General features: G+C 42.5%; 1 protein-coding gene and 1 non-coding gene across 4 annotated transcripts in view; both read right to left on the reverse strand.

Annotated features, from left to right (window-relative positions):
- CANX (calnexin) overlaps positions 1 to 17,206 on the reverse strand; it is a 32,290-nt gene that overhangs the window by 2,323 nt on the left and 12,761 nt on the right. For 2 of the 3 annotated variants that reach the window (XM_024551218.3, XM_045188268.3), the window contains exons 2-14: positions 15,244 to 15,420; positions 14,881 to 14,954; positions 14,382 to 14,440; positions 13,782 to 13,923; positions 12,692 to 12,773; positions 11,337 to 11,529; positions 9,461 to 9,650; positions 6,601 to 6,714; positions 6,142 to 6,298; positions 4,130 to 4,345; positions 3,336 to 3,455; positions 2,372 to 2,498; positions 2,115 to 2,194 (exon numbers count right to left, since the gene is read on the reverse strand). In XM_024551218.3, the coding sequence (XP_024406986.1) occupies positions 2,115 to 2,194; positions 2,372 to 2,498; positions 3,336 to 3,455; positions 4,130 to 4,345; positions 6,142 to 6,298; positions 6,601 to 6,714; positions 9,461 to 9,650; positions 11,337 to 11,529; positions 12,692 to 12,773; positions 13,782 to 13,923; positions 14,382 to 14,440; positions 14,881 to 14,954; positions 15,244 to 15,417 (1,728 nt within the window). In that variant the 5' untranslated portion in view covers positions 15,418 to 15,420. Of the gene's footprint in view, positions 1 to 2,114; positions 2,195 to 2,371; positions 2,499 to 3,335; positions 3,456 to 4,129; positions 4,346 to 6,141; positions 6,299 to 6,600; positions 6,715 to 9,460; positions 9,651 to 11,336; positions 11,530 to 12,691; positions 12,774 to 13,781; positions 13,924 to 14,381; positions 14,441 to 14,880; positions 14,955 to 15,243; positions 15,421 to 16,883; positions 16,908 to 17,206 lie in introns of those variants that run through there. The other variant, XM_045188267.3, reaches the window with a different exon arrangement.
- LOC112296422 (small nucleolar RNA SNORA17) lies at positions 7,915 to 8,033 on the reverse strand. Its single transcript, XR_002973887.2, has one exon. It is a non-coding gene; the product is annotated as a small nucleolar RNA SNORA17 (small nucleolar RNA).

Below are 17,206 nucleotides of genomic sequence, written 5' to 3' on the forward strand. Positions count from 1 at the left end.
GTTGAAAAAACAAGAAATTCATTATAATTAGCATATTAAGGAAAGTAAAAGTTCACCAAGTTTTTAAGATCTACCAGGCTGAGGATAACCCATCTCAGGGAAAAACGAGAGAAGAGAAATGATGAAAAGAAAATGAGTCAAAAACTGTCCCACTGGAGGTGGTGGGATTACGTGTGTTTTCGTACACCGTATTTTACATGTACGACGCGCTCCCGTGTATAATGTACACCCGTGTTTTTGGCCCAAACTTGCAGAAAAAAATCTTTTAGTTTTTTTATTCAATTTTTTTATTTATATATAAAACTGATTATCATATTCCAGGGTATTATTTTGCATACACATATCATTATTGCTTTCTAGAATTACACTTTTAACACATAAGCATAACTAAAGAATTAAAAACATTTATAGATATGGAATTAGTACTACCCATGTTTAACGCGCATCCTTCTTTTTCCCTGAAAAATTTGGGCAAAAAAGTGTGCATTATACAAGGCAAAATATGGTAGTTTTTTTGTTTTCTTTCTGAAAAATGCACTTCTCTCAATCTAACCCATAAACAATTTCTTTTAAAAGGACCACACACCATACTTTCACATGTCATCTTGCTTAATTAAATAATCTACTGGCTTATGGATGTCAGTCTCGCTTGGAGGCTGAGAGAGCTGCGTCTCACGGGGACCGAAGACTATTGCACCCCAGTCCCCATGTGACACTCAGGACAGCAAGCCCGGCTCTCTCCCTGTTCTCCTCGGGGACTTCGGACTCTGAGAGGGAGCCCGGGGAGCACAAAGTGTGTGCGACTGGTCCCTACCTGCAAGAACTCTACATTTTAGTTGAGAAAGAATATATCCATCGAAAATATACGCAGCACTGGCCTTTATCAATAGGAGGGCAAAGCAGTGGGAGCTGGAAATGGACACTCGGTAGAGGACTCCAGAAAGAAACAGTAAAAGAGAGAAGAGCTTGGAAAGGGGCCCTTGGTAGGAAGGGCGTGGGCTATTCTCTTTCCCTCATACTTCATGTCCAATCCACCGGCAAACCCAGGGCAGAAGCTCCCATCCTTCTTTCCTATCACCCTCCTCAGGACCACCTGAGCTTTCCTGGGTTATCACATCAGCCTCCTGACCAGTCTCCTGGATTCTCACTGGTCTGCACAAAATGCAGCAGCGGAAGTAATCAGAACAGGTCACTACTTTGCCCCAAAGCCTGCAATGTCACAAGCTGCCCATGTCACTAGGAGGAAAAGGGCAAGCCCATAAATAGCCTATGCAACCCCACCTAATCCGGAGCCTCCCCCCACCCCGCTTTCCTCCATTTGGTCGCTCTATTGGCCTTTCAGACCAGCACTTTAGGCCCCTGAACTGGCTGTTCTCTGCCAGAATGATCTTCCCATGGATGTCTCCATGGCAAAGTCCATCATCTCTTTCAAGGCTCAGCTCAAATGTCACTTCTCCAATGCAACCTACCTTCTGTAACACTGCAACCCGCCCCACGGCCAGCACTTCTGATACGCTTTCCTATCCTTTTATTTTTCATGGCCTGTTGCTTCCTAACATCCATCCATTTACTTCCTTATACTGTCTACTGCTTGTTGTCTGTTTCTTCCCACTAGAAATTAAGTTCCCCGAGGGCAGGTTATATCTTTGCCGTGTTCACTGACAATGCCTGGCATATAATGGGCACCCAACAAATGTTTACTGAATAAATAAATGAATCCATGAGCAACAGGGACAAAAATTTTAGAACACAGTGATTTGTGTAAGAAATACTTTTTAAGGGCACAGTGAAGAGAGGTGGATGAAGAGAGAGAAGTGTAAATTAATAACGAGCAGCTGCCATCTTAGAAAGCATTTCATTAGTTTCCCCACAACCTTCTGCTTATTCCCAAAACCACGTTCATCACAGAAAAAAGCCTCTGAGATTCTGATGTAATCTGAAGTTATAACACGCTGACCTGTAATTCTATGAATTTTACTTTTATAAAATTGGCTTTAACGGAATTTTTATAGCCACAGCCACTGAAAATCACCCTATGAAAATATTCCCCCTGCCTAAATGTACTTTTCAACTTAAGTGCTTAAAATACAAAACGCACTCCCCCTTTCTGTTACCTCTGCCTTCGATTTCCTCTCTTCGTCCTCTTGACTGACAGCGCCACCGTCCTCTTCAGCATCACTTTTTTGCTTCTCTTCTGAGACAGAAGTCAAATTAAAACTCAACAAACGTTACACTTGTATTGGGTAATTAAATAATGAGCGTTCGAATACACCTCGAGAGTCTAAAACAATCTTTACAGTAACTTGCTTATAAGGATTTGAACATCTTACAGTCTTGGCTAAAAGCAGACATTTTGGAATCTACTTCTTACCAAGTTTCTCTTCACCCTCCTCCTCCTCATCTCCCTTGTCCTTTTCTTCTTCCTTCTCTTCTTCTTCCTCCTTCACATCTGGCTGAGGAGCATCAGTCTTCTTGTACTCCACAGGGCCGGACTGCTTCTGAAATATTCCCCCACATGCAACCGTTTCGTCCCACGTCACACAATGCACCCCCACACACTGAGTGCCTACAGGGGAAGTTCTGCACCAGGCTGTACCCTGGGGGGGGACGGCGGGGCGGGCACACAGAATGAGTAAGACCTACTCCTGCCCCGAGAGCCTTCTCTTGGGTGAAAGTGCGGAGGAAGAACGGCACAACCAAAGGCGTCAGGCAGAACTGAGGCCCACTGGCAGACAGTGGCGGGGACAAGGCTGTAAGGGCGCTCTGGGGGTCATGTTACAGAACATGGTGACTGCAAGCTGAAGCATAATCCTTACTTAGCGTAAGTAGAGAGCCTGAACAAAGTTTTCTTCTCTCTCTGATTGCATGTAACAAAGGCTGAACTAGAAAAACCAAAATAAGGTTGTACTGCCCCACATGCATTTGTGGTGGGGCAGGGTAGGGATGCTGGGGAGAACAGTAACGAGAAATCAAAAACTGAACTATAAAGTGTATGCACACAAACATGTATGCCGGGATAAGCTCGTTTAGGCACAGACGGCCAGGTTTACATCTACGTTTTCTGTTGTTCTTTCCCTCCCTGTCCCAGAAAGCCGCTGCCAAACATTAAGGAGAGTGGCTTACACACTACTAGAAACAAAGGGGCTGCAAACGCTACTTCCACATGGGCCCAATACAGAGCCCCTGAGAGGAGCAAGTGAGGGTTCGGAGGTCAACACCAAATGTGGCCCAGTCACTACTGAGCTGCTACAAAGAAGACCTCAGGTACTAGATATTATTTTGTAACATCATTAGAGTTCTAAAAGTGACTCAAAACAACAAACCAGTCCCCATACCTTTCCAGAGCAGCAGAAGAGGATGACGAGAAACACAGGCAGCGCTACGGTCAGAACGTAGACCACCCAGAGCCACGGGCGCTCCTCAGCTGCCTCCAGCATCTGCCCCACTACACCCGGCTGAAAACAAGACACGACTGATTTCACGTTCTGGCTTTGACAGCAAATACAGGTAGCACCGTTCCACGACGCAGTGACCGTATGGTGCTACTCAGGATCTGCCTTTTCCAAAGGGTTCAAGCCAAACATTCACGTAGAGAGAAAATAAAGGAAATGGAAGAAAATCTCCAATTTTCCTGTTCTCCATATCAACAGGGCAATTCCCCTTTCACAGGTCTGAAAGCTGGCTTATGAATCACCAGCACAAAAGACTTAATTTCAAGGATCAGTGAAAGAAAAATTTCTTGATCTCAATGTCTGGCTCTCCAATTCGCAGCTCGGCCATATGGCCAACTGTTTGAAAATTGTGCATATTGGGTAAACCAAGATTCAATATTTAAGAGTGCATTAAAATACACCCCAAATGGCAAATTTTGTTACATATTTTCAACACAATAACAATTTTTAAAAACCCTACACATAACACAGATTCTAAAGCCACTATTCAACTAATGCAATCAAGTCCAAAACCCTAGTATTGTCTTTATCGGGCATAAATAAGATCACTTTTTATGCCAATATTCCCAGGTAGGGGAAAAGCCAAACCGTAGACAACAGGTTCTCACAGAAGCAGCGATCAGTAACCGGTAACCGTGAATAACAAACAAGTGCGTAACAAACAAGCCAGCACAAACCTCAGCCGCCCCGTCAGCAGCTTTCTTCAGACCCCAGCCGTCATTGGCCCAATCGTCGACTACTCTTCGATCGCTGCAAATGATGAAGTTGTCAAAAAAAATGTCCGAGGTCATGGACCACAGTTCCAAACCAATAGCACTAAAAGGTGTCATTTTGAAAGGTTCCAAATCTTCAAAGAAATCTGGATTTGGTATTTTCTGGGGTTTCCAGATTCCCTAGAGAAAAATATTTTTAAAAAATGATTTCAGATAAAGATCAACATAAATTTATGCTGAACCTAAGTAAGAATTAAAATGAATTCTGCGTGATGATGAATTTAAGTGACTTTGTAAACTTAACTGAATAACAGGAAGCAAACAATAAATGCTACTGATGTTTTACACACTGCCTCGAAGATGTCTGACCTTCAACCGCTTTTAATTTCTAATATCCATGACCTTGATTCAAACCAACATCTCACGGTGCCTGGCACATTCTATAGGCCTCCGCTCTTACCAACTAGTTTGTTAGCAGGAGTGGGAGCCTATATGGTACCAACATCTTTAGTTGTGACTTTTTTTTTTTTTAAAGATTTTATTTATTTTCAGAGAGAGGGGAAGGGAGGGAGAGAAACATCAATGTGTCACTGCCTCTCAACTCGCCCCCTATAGGGGGACCTGGCCCACAACTTAGGCATGTGCCCTGACTGGGAATCAAACCTGTGACCCTTTGGTTCACAGGCTAGCACTCAATCCACTGAGCCACACCAGCCAGGGCAAAAATCATTTACATTTTAAATCACCACTAAAGAGCGCTGGCTAGTGTGGCTCAGTGGATTGAGTCCCATGCAGGTCCCATGCCTGCACTGGGGACCAGGTCCCCAGGTGGGGGTGTGCAAGAGCCAACATCTCTCACACACTGATGTTTCTCTCCCTCTCGCTCCCTCTTTCTAAAAATAAATAAATGAAAGCTTAAACAAATAAAATAAAAATAAAGTGTAAAAGAACTCCAACCAGGAACTTCACTTCTAAGTGACTACCTACAGAAACAGTTACTACGCACACTCAGACACGCGCAAGAATGATTACTGCGTCAAGGGTTCAAAAAACAAAAAAACAGCAATTCACCTGAAAGGCTATCAGCCCAAAAGCTAAACTACAGTTTTTAAAGGATAATTTTTAACTAATCTCATTGTTTACACAATCAAAAATACATTTAAAAACAGAAAAGTAGCCCTGGCTGGTGTGTGGCTCAGTGGATTGAGTGCTGGCCTGCAAACCAAAGGGTCACCAGTTCATTACCAGTCAGGGCACATGCCTGGGTTTCAGGCCAGGTCTCCAGTAGGGGGCGCAAAAGAAACAATCTCACACTGATGTTTCTCTCCCTCTCTTTCTCCCTCCCTTCCCCTCTCTCAAAATAAACAAATAAAATCTTAAAAAAAGAAAGACAGGAAAGTACACACACAGTCACAGTGTATGCACAGACACCGACCCACATCTCACCCCAAGTGTGACAAAACGGAATTAACTATTATAAATAATTTGACTGGGATGAAAACGGAAGCAGGACCAGGATCGAGTGATTACAGATCCATGATAAACGTGCAGCTTTAACAGCATCACTACCTGTGTTCTTACTGTCTCTTCAGAGCCTCACGGTCTTTTCCCGGTTGATACAAGGTGACTTGTGGCTGGGAGCCAGCTCCCACCCCAGTCCTGTCTCCACCCTGCCTTACAGATGGCCGGCCTGTGTCCTGTGGCGGCAGCACCACTGCCACGTGAGGGTAGGGCACCAAACTCAGGTTTTCCACTTGTGTTGTTTTTAAACAAAAGTCACAAAGCAGTTATGAAAGCTCTTCTGTCCAGTTTTTAGGTTTTTCTTTTCCACACTGAACACATAAGCTGTCTCGGTTTATGACATTTACTTTGTAATTCAATAGCTTGAAAACAGTGATCAGCCTGGCAGCCTCACTATAGATACCACCTCTATCTGAACACAACCAGATCAATGAGGCGCATCAGGAGGCACACACCTGGTAGTTAGGGTTGTCAATCATGGGCGGCTTCCATTTGCCTTTATAATTCGGATTGTCAATCATAGGTCGCTGCCAGACACCGCAGCCAGGGGCTGACTCACACTTAGGGTTTGCAATCTGAGGAGCCTCCCATTCTCCATCCATGTCTTCATCCCTGTGGAAAAACAAATTACGAATGGGTTCTGTGACAAAGGACTAGGAACTGCCACCCCAGGGCTCCCCTGACACTCTGAAGGAATGCTTTCACAATGTCATACTACAGAGCACTGTGTCGTTTCTGCATTTCTAGTCACCAGTTTCTCATGATAGGTACATTAAAAAAGAGGACACACAAAAATAATTAAATCTGTTGAGCCCTACACTCCAAGTTTAGAGGCCTGGCTGTCTTTAAGTTAAGTACAAGCTTTTACTTCAATAAAAAAGCAAGCAATTTAACAAGTTAACTAGAGCTCTTACCAATCCTCTGGCTTTTCTGCATCTGGATCAGCTACATATTCAGGCTCATCATCTAACCAGCCTTCAGGCTTTGTGGCTTCTTCATCAGCGATCTTAGCAGGGGCATCTTCATCCCTTAAACGCCAAAGAAAAAGGCAGTGATGACAACAGTGATAGAGAATCACCATGTAGACCCATTTTGTGAATCCGAAACAGGGCAACCTAAAAATATTTAGTTCTTAATCTCAACACTTGAAATTCTTCCTAGAAGGATTTGCAAATCATGTATCCGTATGGAAACACGAACCCAGAACACAGGAAGAACTGGTGCGGACTGGTGCGGCCCAGGGGTTGAGCTCCAGACTGTGTACCAAGAAGTCTCACTGGTTTGACTCCTGGGAGGGCACATGCCTGGGCTGGGGGCCGGGTCCACAGCTGGGGGCATGAGAGAGGCAATCAATCCATGTTTCTTTGCCTTTCTCTCTCCCTTTCCCTCGCTCTAAAAGATAGAAATAAAAATCTTTAAAAAACAAAACAAATCCACAAAACCTCTTATGACTTAGTAATAAAAAGACAACCCAATTAAAAAATCTGTAAAGAATTTGAACAGATATGCAAATGGCCAATAAGCACATAAAAAGATGTTCATCATCATTAGCCATCAGGAAAATGCAAACTAAAACAGCAGTAAGATACCACTTCACAAGGACTAGGATGGCTAATAAAAAAAGAATGACAGAAACAAGTGTTGATGCGAGAATGTGGGGAAAACGAAACTCTCATACACTGCCGGTGGGAAAGCAAAATGGTGCAGCGCTTTGGAAAACAGTTTGGCAATTCCTCAAAAAGTTAAACATGGGGTTACCATACAGCCTGGCAATTCCACTCCTAAGTATATATCCCAGAGAAATCAAAATGTGTATCCATCCACAAACCTATACCAGAATGTTCATAGAATCATCGGTCGTAATCACAGCCAAGAAGGGGAAACAACCTAAATGTCAATCAGCTAAGGGATGGAGAAATAAAGCTGGCATGAGCCACACAATGGAACATTATTCAGCCACAAGAAGAAATGAAGACACAGCGTCGGCACGGAGGAACCGTGACAGCATTAGTACACGAAAGAAGCCAGGCACAAAGGTCACATTTGTTCCATGTCCAGACTGGGCAAAGCCACAGAGACAGAAAGTCGGGAATGCAGAAATAGGGACTAACTGCTTAATGCAAAGGGCTTTTGAAGGTGATGAAAATCTGCTGGCGTTAGACAGTGGTGTTGGCTGTACAACACTGGGGAGTATACGAAACCACTAAAATGTACTTTTTTTTTGGCCAAGTGTCAGACTGTCAATCATCTAGATGTTCACTGAGCGCACACAAGCCTCTCTTCCCTCTGCCACCCCATGACACAAATGTGACGGGGCAGCCACATCCGCCACACCTCTAGGGGCTGTTAGACTATACAATTTAAAAGGATAGACTTTAGTATGTTAATTGTAACTCAGTTACTGCGGAAACAAAAGTTTGTCAAGAAGTACCTTTCCAAGTTTCACACAGTTGCTGGAAGATGGTGCCACTTCAGCTGTTAAGCAGAGACATCATATATCCTTGGCCATGTGCTTATTTTTGAACTACGCTTGTTTCAAATTAATTGTGTGAGAGACTAAACTCTCATTACATTCAGCCGACCCTCTTAATTAAACAGGACACTCACACTCCCGTCCACAGAACAAAACAGCTGGTTAGGGAATACGCTACTGAAGAAGGCTGAGTCCAAATCTAATGTCCAGCAAACACACAAATACACTGGGCATTTACACTAGTGCATCACAAGAGTCCAGGAACCCATACCTTAATTTAAGGGAGGAAAATCACCAACTACGGTTTCATTGCTAAACCTAAGGGGATAGATACTTTTACGAATGGAAGATCAGTTGTATTATTTCTCCTTGTTCACTTCCTGATACTTCTAAAAGCCAGTTTTGCTTCTCGTCACGTTCCAGTGTGCACCCACAGGAAAGGCCACACACACTCGACTCCCTTCGCTGAGTGCTGCTTCGACCAGGACAGCCACTTCCCGTCGTCACCACTCAGTCAGCCCCACCCCACTGTCAAGTCCCACTGACACTGGCACAGCTCCAGGAAACCGCCCCTGGGTTGGGCACACCCGGTGCTCTGGTCACCATGTAACGCCTGCCATTAATTAGGCCACTCACCACACACACGCCAACTTCACCTACCTGCCGAACTGGAGCTGTGTGGGCAGCTCCCGTCCTTGTGGGTAACTAAGTATCCCACTGCCCAAAACGGAAGAGAGATCTCTTGCGTTTTATTTAAATAGGATAAAGGTTATTTTTCAAATTAAAATTTAAAATCTCAGGACTCAGCCCTGGCTGGTGTGGCTCAGTGGATTGAGTGCCAGCCTGCGAACCAAAGGGTCGCTGGTTCGATTCCCAGCCAAGGCACAGGCCTGGGTTGCGGGTCAGGTCCCCAGCAGGAAGTGCACGGGAGGCAGCCACACACTGATGTTTCCCTCCCTCTCTTTCTCCCTCCGTCCCCCTCTCTCTAAAAATAAATAAATAAAATCTTTTTTAAAATTTCTCAGGACTCGAGCTTTCAATGTGAATTCACAGAAGCATGTGAAAGGCCAGGCCAAGAGGCCTGAGGTGTTGCCATCACCCGACTGTGTCAGCACAGGCGAGCTCACCGACGCGAGCAGCCTCTGACCTGTGGAGGGTGGGAGGCCATCCAGATGGTCTGCAGGGCCCCCTCTCAGCTGCAGAAGTTCACATTTTTCCTGCCATGTGAACTGCACCACAGACTATTAAAGTTACCACATCCAGACTAACATTCGTTTGTTCAACTGCACTGAAAGACTCACCAGTCATCTGGTTTGACAGCATCGGGATCTGGTATTTTTGGTCTTTCATCCCAGTCCTCAGGCTTCCGGTCATCTGGGTCCTCGATTTCACGTGAAGGGTTTACAGGAGGAGTCATGTCATTGAGCAAATTTCCACTGTTCACAAGAGACTGGTCCACTAGTATTTCAAAACTGTTATCTGGGTTCAAGACTGAAAAAAGTAAAGGAAATTTTAAAAAGTTAATTAACCACTCATTCCAAGCTCTCTGTATAACACAAAAGACCACATTTTAACAGACAGCAGAAGCATGAGGTAATGACCTCAGGCAACAAAGTCAGAACACAGTCTTGGAGCCCTGGGCAAGTCACTCTTAGTTTCCTTATCTGTAAGTCCTAAAGCTAGTTCCTCAGAATGTCAGGAATTAAAACAGAGATGGATGAAATTTAAAACAAAAGACTTCATTTACGAATATTTTGTAAAGTTTCTAAAACGTAGAACTATTGCAACACCATGGTCTGACACAAATGGTTACACGCCAGTGCGGGCACAGCAGCTCATTTACTATAACCACTCCCAGTCAGGGTACATGTCCTCCTTTTTTTGGGTTGGTATTACTATCTATGTCACCAAAATTTGAAACTATACCAACCTTTTATTTATTAAACCATATGTCCACTCATGGTGGTACTTTTGGAGTCCAATGGAGAATTTAAAAAAAACAATTTTAAATCCATAAAGCTATCTTAAGTGTGATTATGCTAAAGCCTGGGCCCCACACCCATACATGTCCAGCGGGCAGCTGCCTGAGGCACCACACATCCAGAAGACTATGGAAGACGGTGGAACGCTAGGCCACTGTTCTTGATAAACAGTTAAGTTAGCAGCATTGCCAAGGACACCTACACTCATGGAAAGACTCCCGCACTTTTGTGAAGTTAAAGAGCAAGTGCACTACAAGATATTTAACTTTCAACAGAACATTACATGCATCTGTGCTTATTTTGCACATATGTGTTTATTCACAAATGATCAAATACGTATCATGTTATTTCAGATAATTTTTAATGTCTTCGTGTTTATTTCTATCTTCTGAATTTCTATACTGAATATGTGTTACTTTTGCTATAAAGAAAACAGATTACTGTATTCTTTAAGAGGCATGTAGCCCTGGCCAGGTGGCTCAGTTGGTTAAGAGCGTTGTCTTGCACACCATGAGAAAAGGCTGCAGGCTCGGTCCCTGGTCAGGGCACATACCTAGGTTGCGGGTTCAATTCTCAGGCAGGGCACATACAGAAGGCAGCAGCTGATCAATGTTTCTCTCTCACATCAATGTTTTCCTCTCTTTCTCCCTCACCCCCTTCCTCTCTAAAATCAATAAACTTATCCTCCAGTGAAGATTTAAAAAAAAAGAAAAAAAGGCATGTGTATATGTAATCTCAATCAGCAGGAAAGCTTTAGTAAAATAAAAATCCCATTTCAGTGTCCAATGACTAAATTAAATCGTCCAAGTGTTGGAACATCCAAGCAAACTTCAACCAAAAGATAATTTAAAAAACACTATGTGTGTATCTCTACTATATATTCTATTACTTAACATTGTTCAACAAGAAAACAAAGGGTGGAAATGAAGGCCTCAGTCAAGAAGCTCTTTATGGGAAAAAAGCTCATGCTCACAATTGCCCAAACCCCATTCTCAATTCAACTACGAAAGAGAAGCTTCTTTTTGTGCCGAGATACTAACTCCCTTTCACCACTGAGATGTCAGGTCACCAGGGACTCCGATTTGCAGGCTCAGGTCTTCTCTGTGTGTAATCTTTACATTAAGTGAGTGACAAATCTATAGTGCCACAAGACCCCCCAAATTAGTGGTTTTTCTTAATTAATGGTTTTTCTTACTTAATGTATAGAGATGTGTTTTCTTATCCGTAAAGTAGGTCTTCAGATCTGCATCTGGCCTCTTCGCATGCTTTTCCTCGTATACACCTGTTTTGGGGTTTTTATGGCGGAAGATGAAGTGCAATTTATAGTCCTCTCCACATTTATCTGGACCAAACATTATTGTGTAAGGAGTCTTGTCATGGAACTGGTCCTTCAGAAACAAAAATGAGTTACATTAAGTAAATTAAAAACCAACTTTTCAAAAGTGTGGTATTTCGTCTCATAAAACCCCAAATAAATTATCATCACATTAAAAGACAAACTGAGCCAGGGCTGGCGTGGCTCCATGGACTAAGCGCCGGTTTGGATTCCCGGCAGGGCACACACCTGGGTTGTAAGCCAGGTCCCCAGTTTAGGGCATGCAAGAGGCAACTGATCAATGTATCGATCTCTCGGACATCGATGTTTGTCTCCCTCTCTTTCTCCCTTCCTCTCTCTAAAAATAAATAAATAAAATCTTAAAAAAAAAAAAAAAAAAGGAAAGCTGATTCTGTGGAAGTAGGGATGAACCTAGAGGGTATCATGCTAAGTGAAATTAAGTTGAACAGACAAAGACGTCTCATATCCCTTCACTTACATGTGGGCGCTAAAGAACGAAAAGGAACTGCACAGAAACAGACTGGTGGATACAGAGAACAAACTGAGGGTTGCCAGATGGGAGGGGGTTGGGGAGCTGGGTGAAAAAGATGAAGGGATTAAGAAGTGCAAATCGGCACGTGGCAGAACAGTCACAGAGATGTAAAGTGCGGCACAGGGAATGTAATAATTATGTTTGGTGTCAGGTTGGTACTAGACTCATTGGGGAATTCACTTCATGTTACATACATGTCTAACCACTATGCTGCACACCTGAAACTAGTAAAATATTGAATGTCAACTGTAATTGAAATTGTTTAAAGAGCAAAGCTGATTAGGTTATGAGGTTCGTATAGATAGCAGTGAAAAGGAATGAACAGAAATTATCGGGAAATTTTACATGAGATCATGGAAATGCTTAAAAAAAACAAAGGAATGCATATATCTAGGCAGTTACTGCTTCTTTCACAAAACAAACGAGCTTGCTAAAACTAAAAATTACACTGAACAGAAACCAGGAATAGACAAAAGTGTTTTGAAAGTCACATTTCAAATAAAAAGCACAGAAGTGTCAAAATCACTATATTCCCAATCCCCCCAAAATGATTCAACAGCAGAAGAGGCCTTTTTATTTTTACAGATCTTACAAGATTTTCTTTCCCTTCCTCTGAGATTCCTAGGAGATAATTACGGGTGGCCACATAAAATAACCCCACTGTCAAAGGGAAGTTACCTACCAAGTTGAGTTCCGGGGCCTTGGAAAGCAGTTTCACATAGGCACCGCCACACTCTATTCCATTTTGGAAATTAACCTCATACCTAATTTCAGAGAGAAAAGCAGAAACCATATGGCACTCTAAAAGATCGAATGTCTTATTTATTACCCCTTTCCTTATCTTGTTCTCACGTTTTAGCATAGGTTGTGTGCTTATCCTTAGGAAAGATTCCATCTTGTAATTGCTTTTAAATGACTTCCAAATCCCCCCAAAATAAATAAGTAAAATAAAATCAAAGCTTAATGCAGATTCCCAGTAAGTACTGGGTTGGCCAAAAAGTTCATTTAGTTTTTCTCATACGACGGCTCTAATAGGGCTTAGTTGTCTTTAACTTCATTCAAATAATTTTGTTAGATTATTGTGACAGCTGTCATATCAGCATGCGTTAAAAAAAACTGATCAAAATTGGTGAATTTTTAAACAGCCATTTTAATATTGAAGATGGAAGAAGATATGCAACATTTTCAGCATATCATGCTTACTATTTCAAGAAAGGTGAAAACACAACTGAAACGCACAAAAAAGGTGTGTGAGGTGTGCGGAGATGGTGCGGTGACTGATCGAACCTGTGAAAAGCCGTCTGCGACATTTCTTGGCACTATTGACATTCTGGTCAAATAAGTCTTTGCTGCGGCGCTGTCCGATGCGTTGGAAGATGTTCAGCAGCAGCCCTGGCCTCTCCCCACTGGAAGCCAATAGTGGGAGACAGCCGACAGGCTCAAAATATCCAAATCAATTAAGTTATTGGTGAAAATGAAAAATGGGACTTTTTTACAGGGAAGAAAATACAGACTCTTTGGGCAACCCAATACTTTTTGCAAAATCCAGAAGTTCATTTGCTATCAGGAGAAAGAATAGCCAGTTTCCTTCAAAATAATTTATTAGGAAGGAAAATAACATTAGATTACAGGATGCTTAGATACACTCAAAAATCCCTATTGTAATACACAGTAATTCTCCTAATTGTTTTAATGTACAGTAACAGTTTCATAATATGTCTTCTGAGGTCACCCTTCCTAGAAAGTTTCTATCAAAGAAACGCTTCACTTACTGAACAATGAGAGGCTTGGTGTCAAACTGGAAGGGCCTGTTCAGTTTAGCGGAGATGGCATGATGCTTGGCCCGAGACATCAGTACAAGTCCTTTGTCGCCTGGAAGCTTAGTTTCCTTCATTTCATCTACTTCCCATTTTCCTACAAGACACACAAAGGCCCACACTCAACGTCACCTTCAGAGGTCCTTCCAGGGTAGCACACAACTCCGAGGAGCACAAGTCTCTCGTGCTGCCGTATTTCAACCTGCTCCACACTCTGGAGCCGGCGTATTCATACCTCCCCCCACACGCATCTGACAAATACTAGGGTACGGTTGTTCAAAACCCGGAGCATATTCACCTTCCCAAAGCTTTAAAAGGACCTTCCACTTCCAACACACAACACAATAGGTGATAAATTACCTTTCCATTTCATGGTGTAAAACAAACAGGTCTAACCCTATAAAATATAATTGAACACAGGAAGACAGCAAAACTTCTGAGGAAAAAAATCTTTAAATGCACACACACTCCCTTTAGACCAGCCTTAGAAAATGCCACGGAAACAACACTGCAAACCTCCGCCTGCTGTTCTAGTTAAACCAAAGCCACACTCACCGTCGTATTTGGCAATTTCATCATCGGTGTCATCTTTCTTGGCTTTGGATAAAACCCACCTGTAATTAAGACAAACCCCCAAATTAAGGACCAAATGATAGTTGACCTGTGAAAAAAATCAATGTCAATACTAATAAAAGCAGACCTATCCAGCTCTTCCTTGCCTACTTAACCACTCTACTTTCAAATGTCACATAAGCAGTGATAATATCAATATTCGGTTCACAAGCCTGTAAGAAAAAGTACCAAACCCATGAAATGATCCCACTGTTTTTAAGACTCAAGAGAAAAAATTTTCCTCAATAACAAAATACAGGGTGGAAGAGAGTGAATGGAAGTGAGGACCACAGGTTCTAAAAGACTTTTCCTAAATGGGTGTGAACACTGGGTATATAAAATAATCATCACCATTTCGCTACACAAGATGCTACGCTGAAAGGAATCCACTGTTCCCCTGTGTACATGTTTGCCTCTGAGTTTCCCCATAAGAAGCACTTACCCTGACAGAGTTCCTCTGTCAAAGGAATCAGCAAAATATACTTCCCCTGTTGGAACTGGAGCTTTGTAGGTGACCTGTGTCAAACATAAAAATGAACTAAGAACTGGAATTTTCAACAACATTCCTTTTTAAGTAGATTTATTCTCTTGGTTTGCTTTCAATTCCCACAAAATTTTCCTTGCTGACCCTTGAATCCAATCCATATTTTGTAATTTATCTTTAGCAAGATGTAACAAAGGCTGCCAGAGACATCAATACGTATTTCAGCAGATTAGCTTTCCCTTTGAAAAGTATCCAAATTCACCTTCATCTTTTGACTACCTTAAGAAGTAAAACAAGTAAGATTCAAAGACCACTTCAGACCTTTGGAGATGGAGGTGTGCTGGTCTCTGGCTTCGGTTTTGAGTCTTCCACCTCTTCAATGACATCATCGAGATCATCTTCAATGTCAACCACGTCCTCCTCATGGCCCTCGTGAGCCCCAGCGACAGCAGCCCCAAGGACCAGGAGCACACAAAACAACCACTTCTCTTCCATGATCTACATATGAAAAGAATGAGGTATGTTTCATGCATCACCTCCTTTAAAATATTTCACAGACCACCAACTGCTCTCATCTGAACTAAGGCTTTCAAATCAGAACTGAAAGGAGCTGTACTGCATTTCATTTTACAGATAAAGAAAGCCCAGAGAATCAAGGGTTTTTTCCAAAATAAGTTTAAAAGATTCAACTTCAAGAAAATTTCAAGGCATACAACTGTAATTGAATAACAATAAAAAAAAATAATAATAAAAATAAAATAAAAAAACAAAAAAATTAAAAAAAAGAGAAAATTTCAAAATAAAACTCAACTATAAACAATTGTCCTAAAAAACAAAAAACAAAAAAAAATCAATTGTCCTGGCGTGGATGGGGTGGCTCAATGGATTGAGCGCGGGCTGTGAACCAAAGGGTGGCTGGTTTGATTCTCAGTCAAGGCACATGCCTGGGTTGCAGGCCAGGTTCCCAGTTGGGGGCGTGTGAGAGGCAACCACACATTGATGTTTCTCTCCCTCTCTTTCTCCCTCCCTTCCCCTCTCTCAAAATAAATAAAATAAACCTTGAAAAAAAGATTTAAGAAAACATTTTTTAAAAAATCAGTTGTCATTGTATCATGTTGAGTATCACATTGGCTACACACAGCTAGAATGTTCAAATACAATTTCAAATCAACCTCGTGCATTTGTGAAAAGCTCAACAAATGAGAAAAGCCCCTTTTGTGTACTGATTAAAACATTACAACGAAATGATAACAGAGCAACTAGCTAGCTTCACATTAATTACTTAATATAGCCCTGGCTGGCATGGCTCAGTTGGTTGGAGCATCAGCCCATGAATCCAAAGGGCAAGGGTTAGGTCCCCATCAGGGCATATACCTAGGTTCCGGGTTTGGTCACCGCCCAAGCAACTGATCGGTGTTCCTCTTACACATCGATGTTTCTCTTTCTCCACTCTCTCTCCCCCTTCCCCCCTCTCTAAAAAAATCAGTGAGCATGTCCTCAGGTGAGGACAAAAAAAAAATTACTTAACACATACACTGCTGCTGTGGTTTAAATATCATCAAGTGTAAATAGTTTTAGTGTTTTAAGACTCAACAAAAAAATAACTAAAAAAAAAATTAATCCAAGGCCCGTCACTTTTATCTCTTTATTTTCTAAGCACTTAAGTGCGTCGTGTGTTGTTTTAGACAGCAAGTGGGTCCTCCTCCCAAAGACCACAGACCCAAAGGTTAGAAACTGAGCCCCACGGCGCGTGTGGAAGGCTGTTCCTCTCATTTCCGTGTCTCTCTCCCCCACTTTCCTCTCTCGACATATCCTCAGCTGAGGATTTAAAAACAAAAACAAAAAAACTGAGCCACATGGATGCGAAAAGGGACTGTCAGAATGCTGCACAGAGTTTCAATTCTGCAAGACAGACTGAATTCTAGCAGGAGATGGAGGTGATGGGCGCACCGTGCGCGTACCTGACGCCACTGAACTGCACACCTGGTCCCGGCCAAGACTGCACGTCTCACATGCGTGCACCACGGTAAAAAAGAAAACTGAGCTTGCTTTTTCTGTTCACAGTGGAGACCTTTATTCCTCAGGCAAAATCCAAAACAAACAAAAACAAAGAAAGAAACTAAAGTAAGGGGCTCCCTCATAAGCTTCAATGGCCCCAGCTCACAACCGTGGCAGCATCTGACCAATTAAGTGTCTGGAAAACAATGTCAACACAGTTATTCTAGTGCCGAATTTGATGCCGCATTCCTTATTAACTCTAACCCTCTGAGTGAGTGAAGCAGAA

Source organism: Desmodus rotundus, chromosome 10 (genome assembly GCF_022682495.2).
Source record: "Desmodus rotundus isolate HL8 chromosome 10, HLdesRot8A.1, whole genome shotgun sequence".
Classification (NCBI taxonomy): Eukaryota; Metazoa; Chordata; class Mammalia; order Chiroptera; family Phyllostomidae; genus Desmodus; species Desmodus rotundus.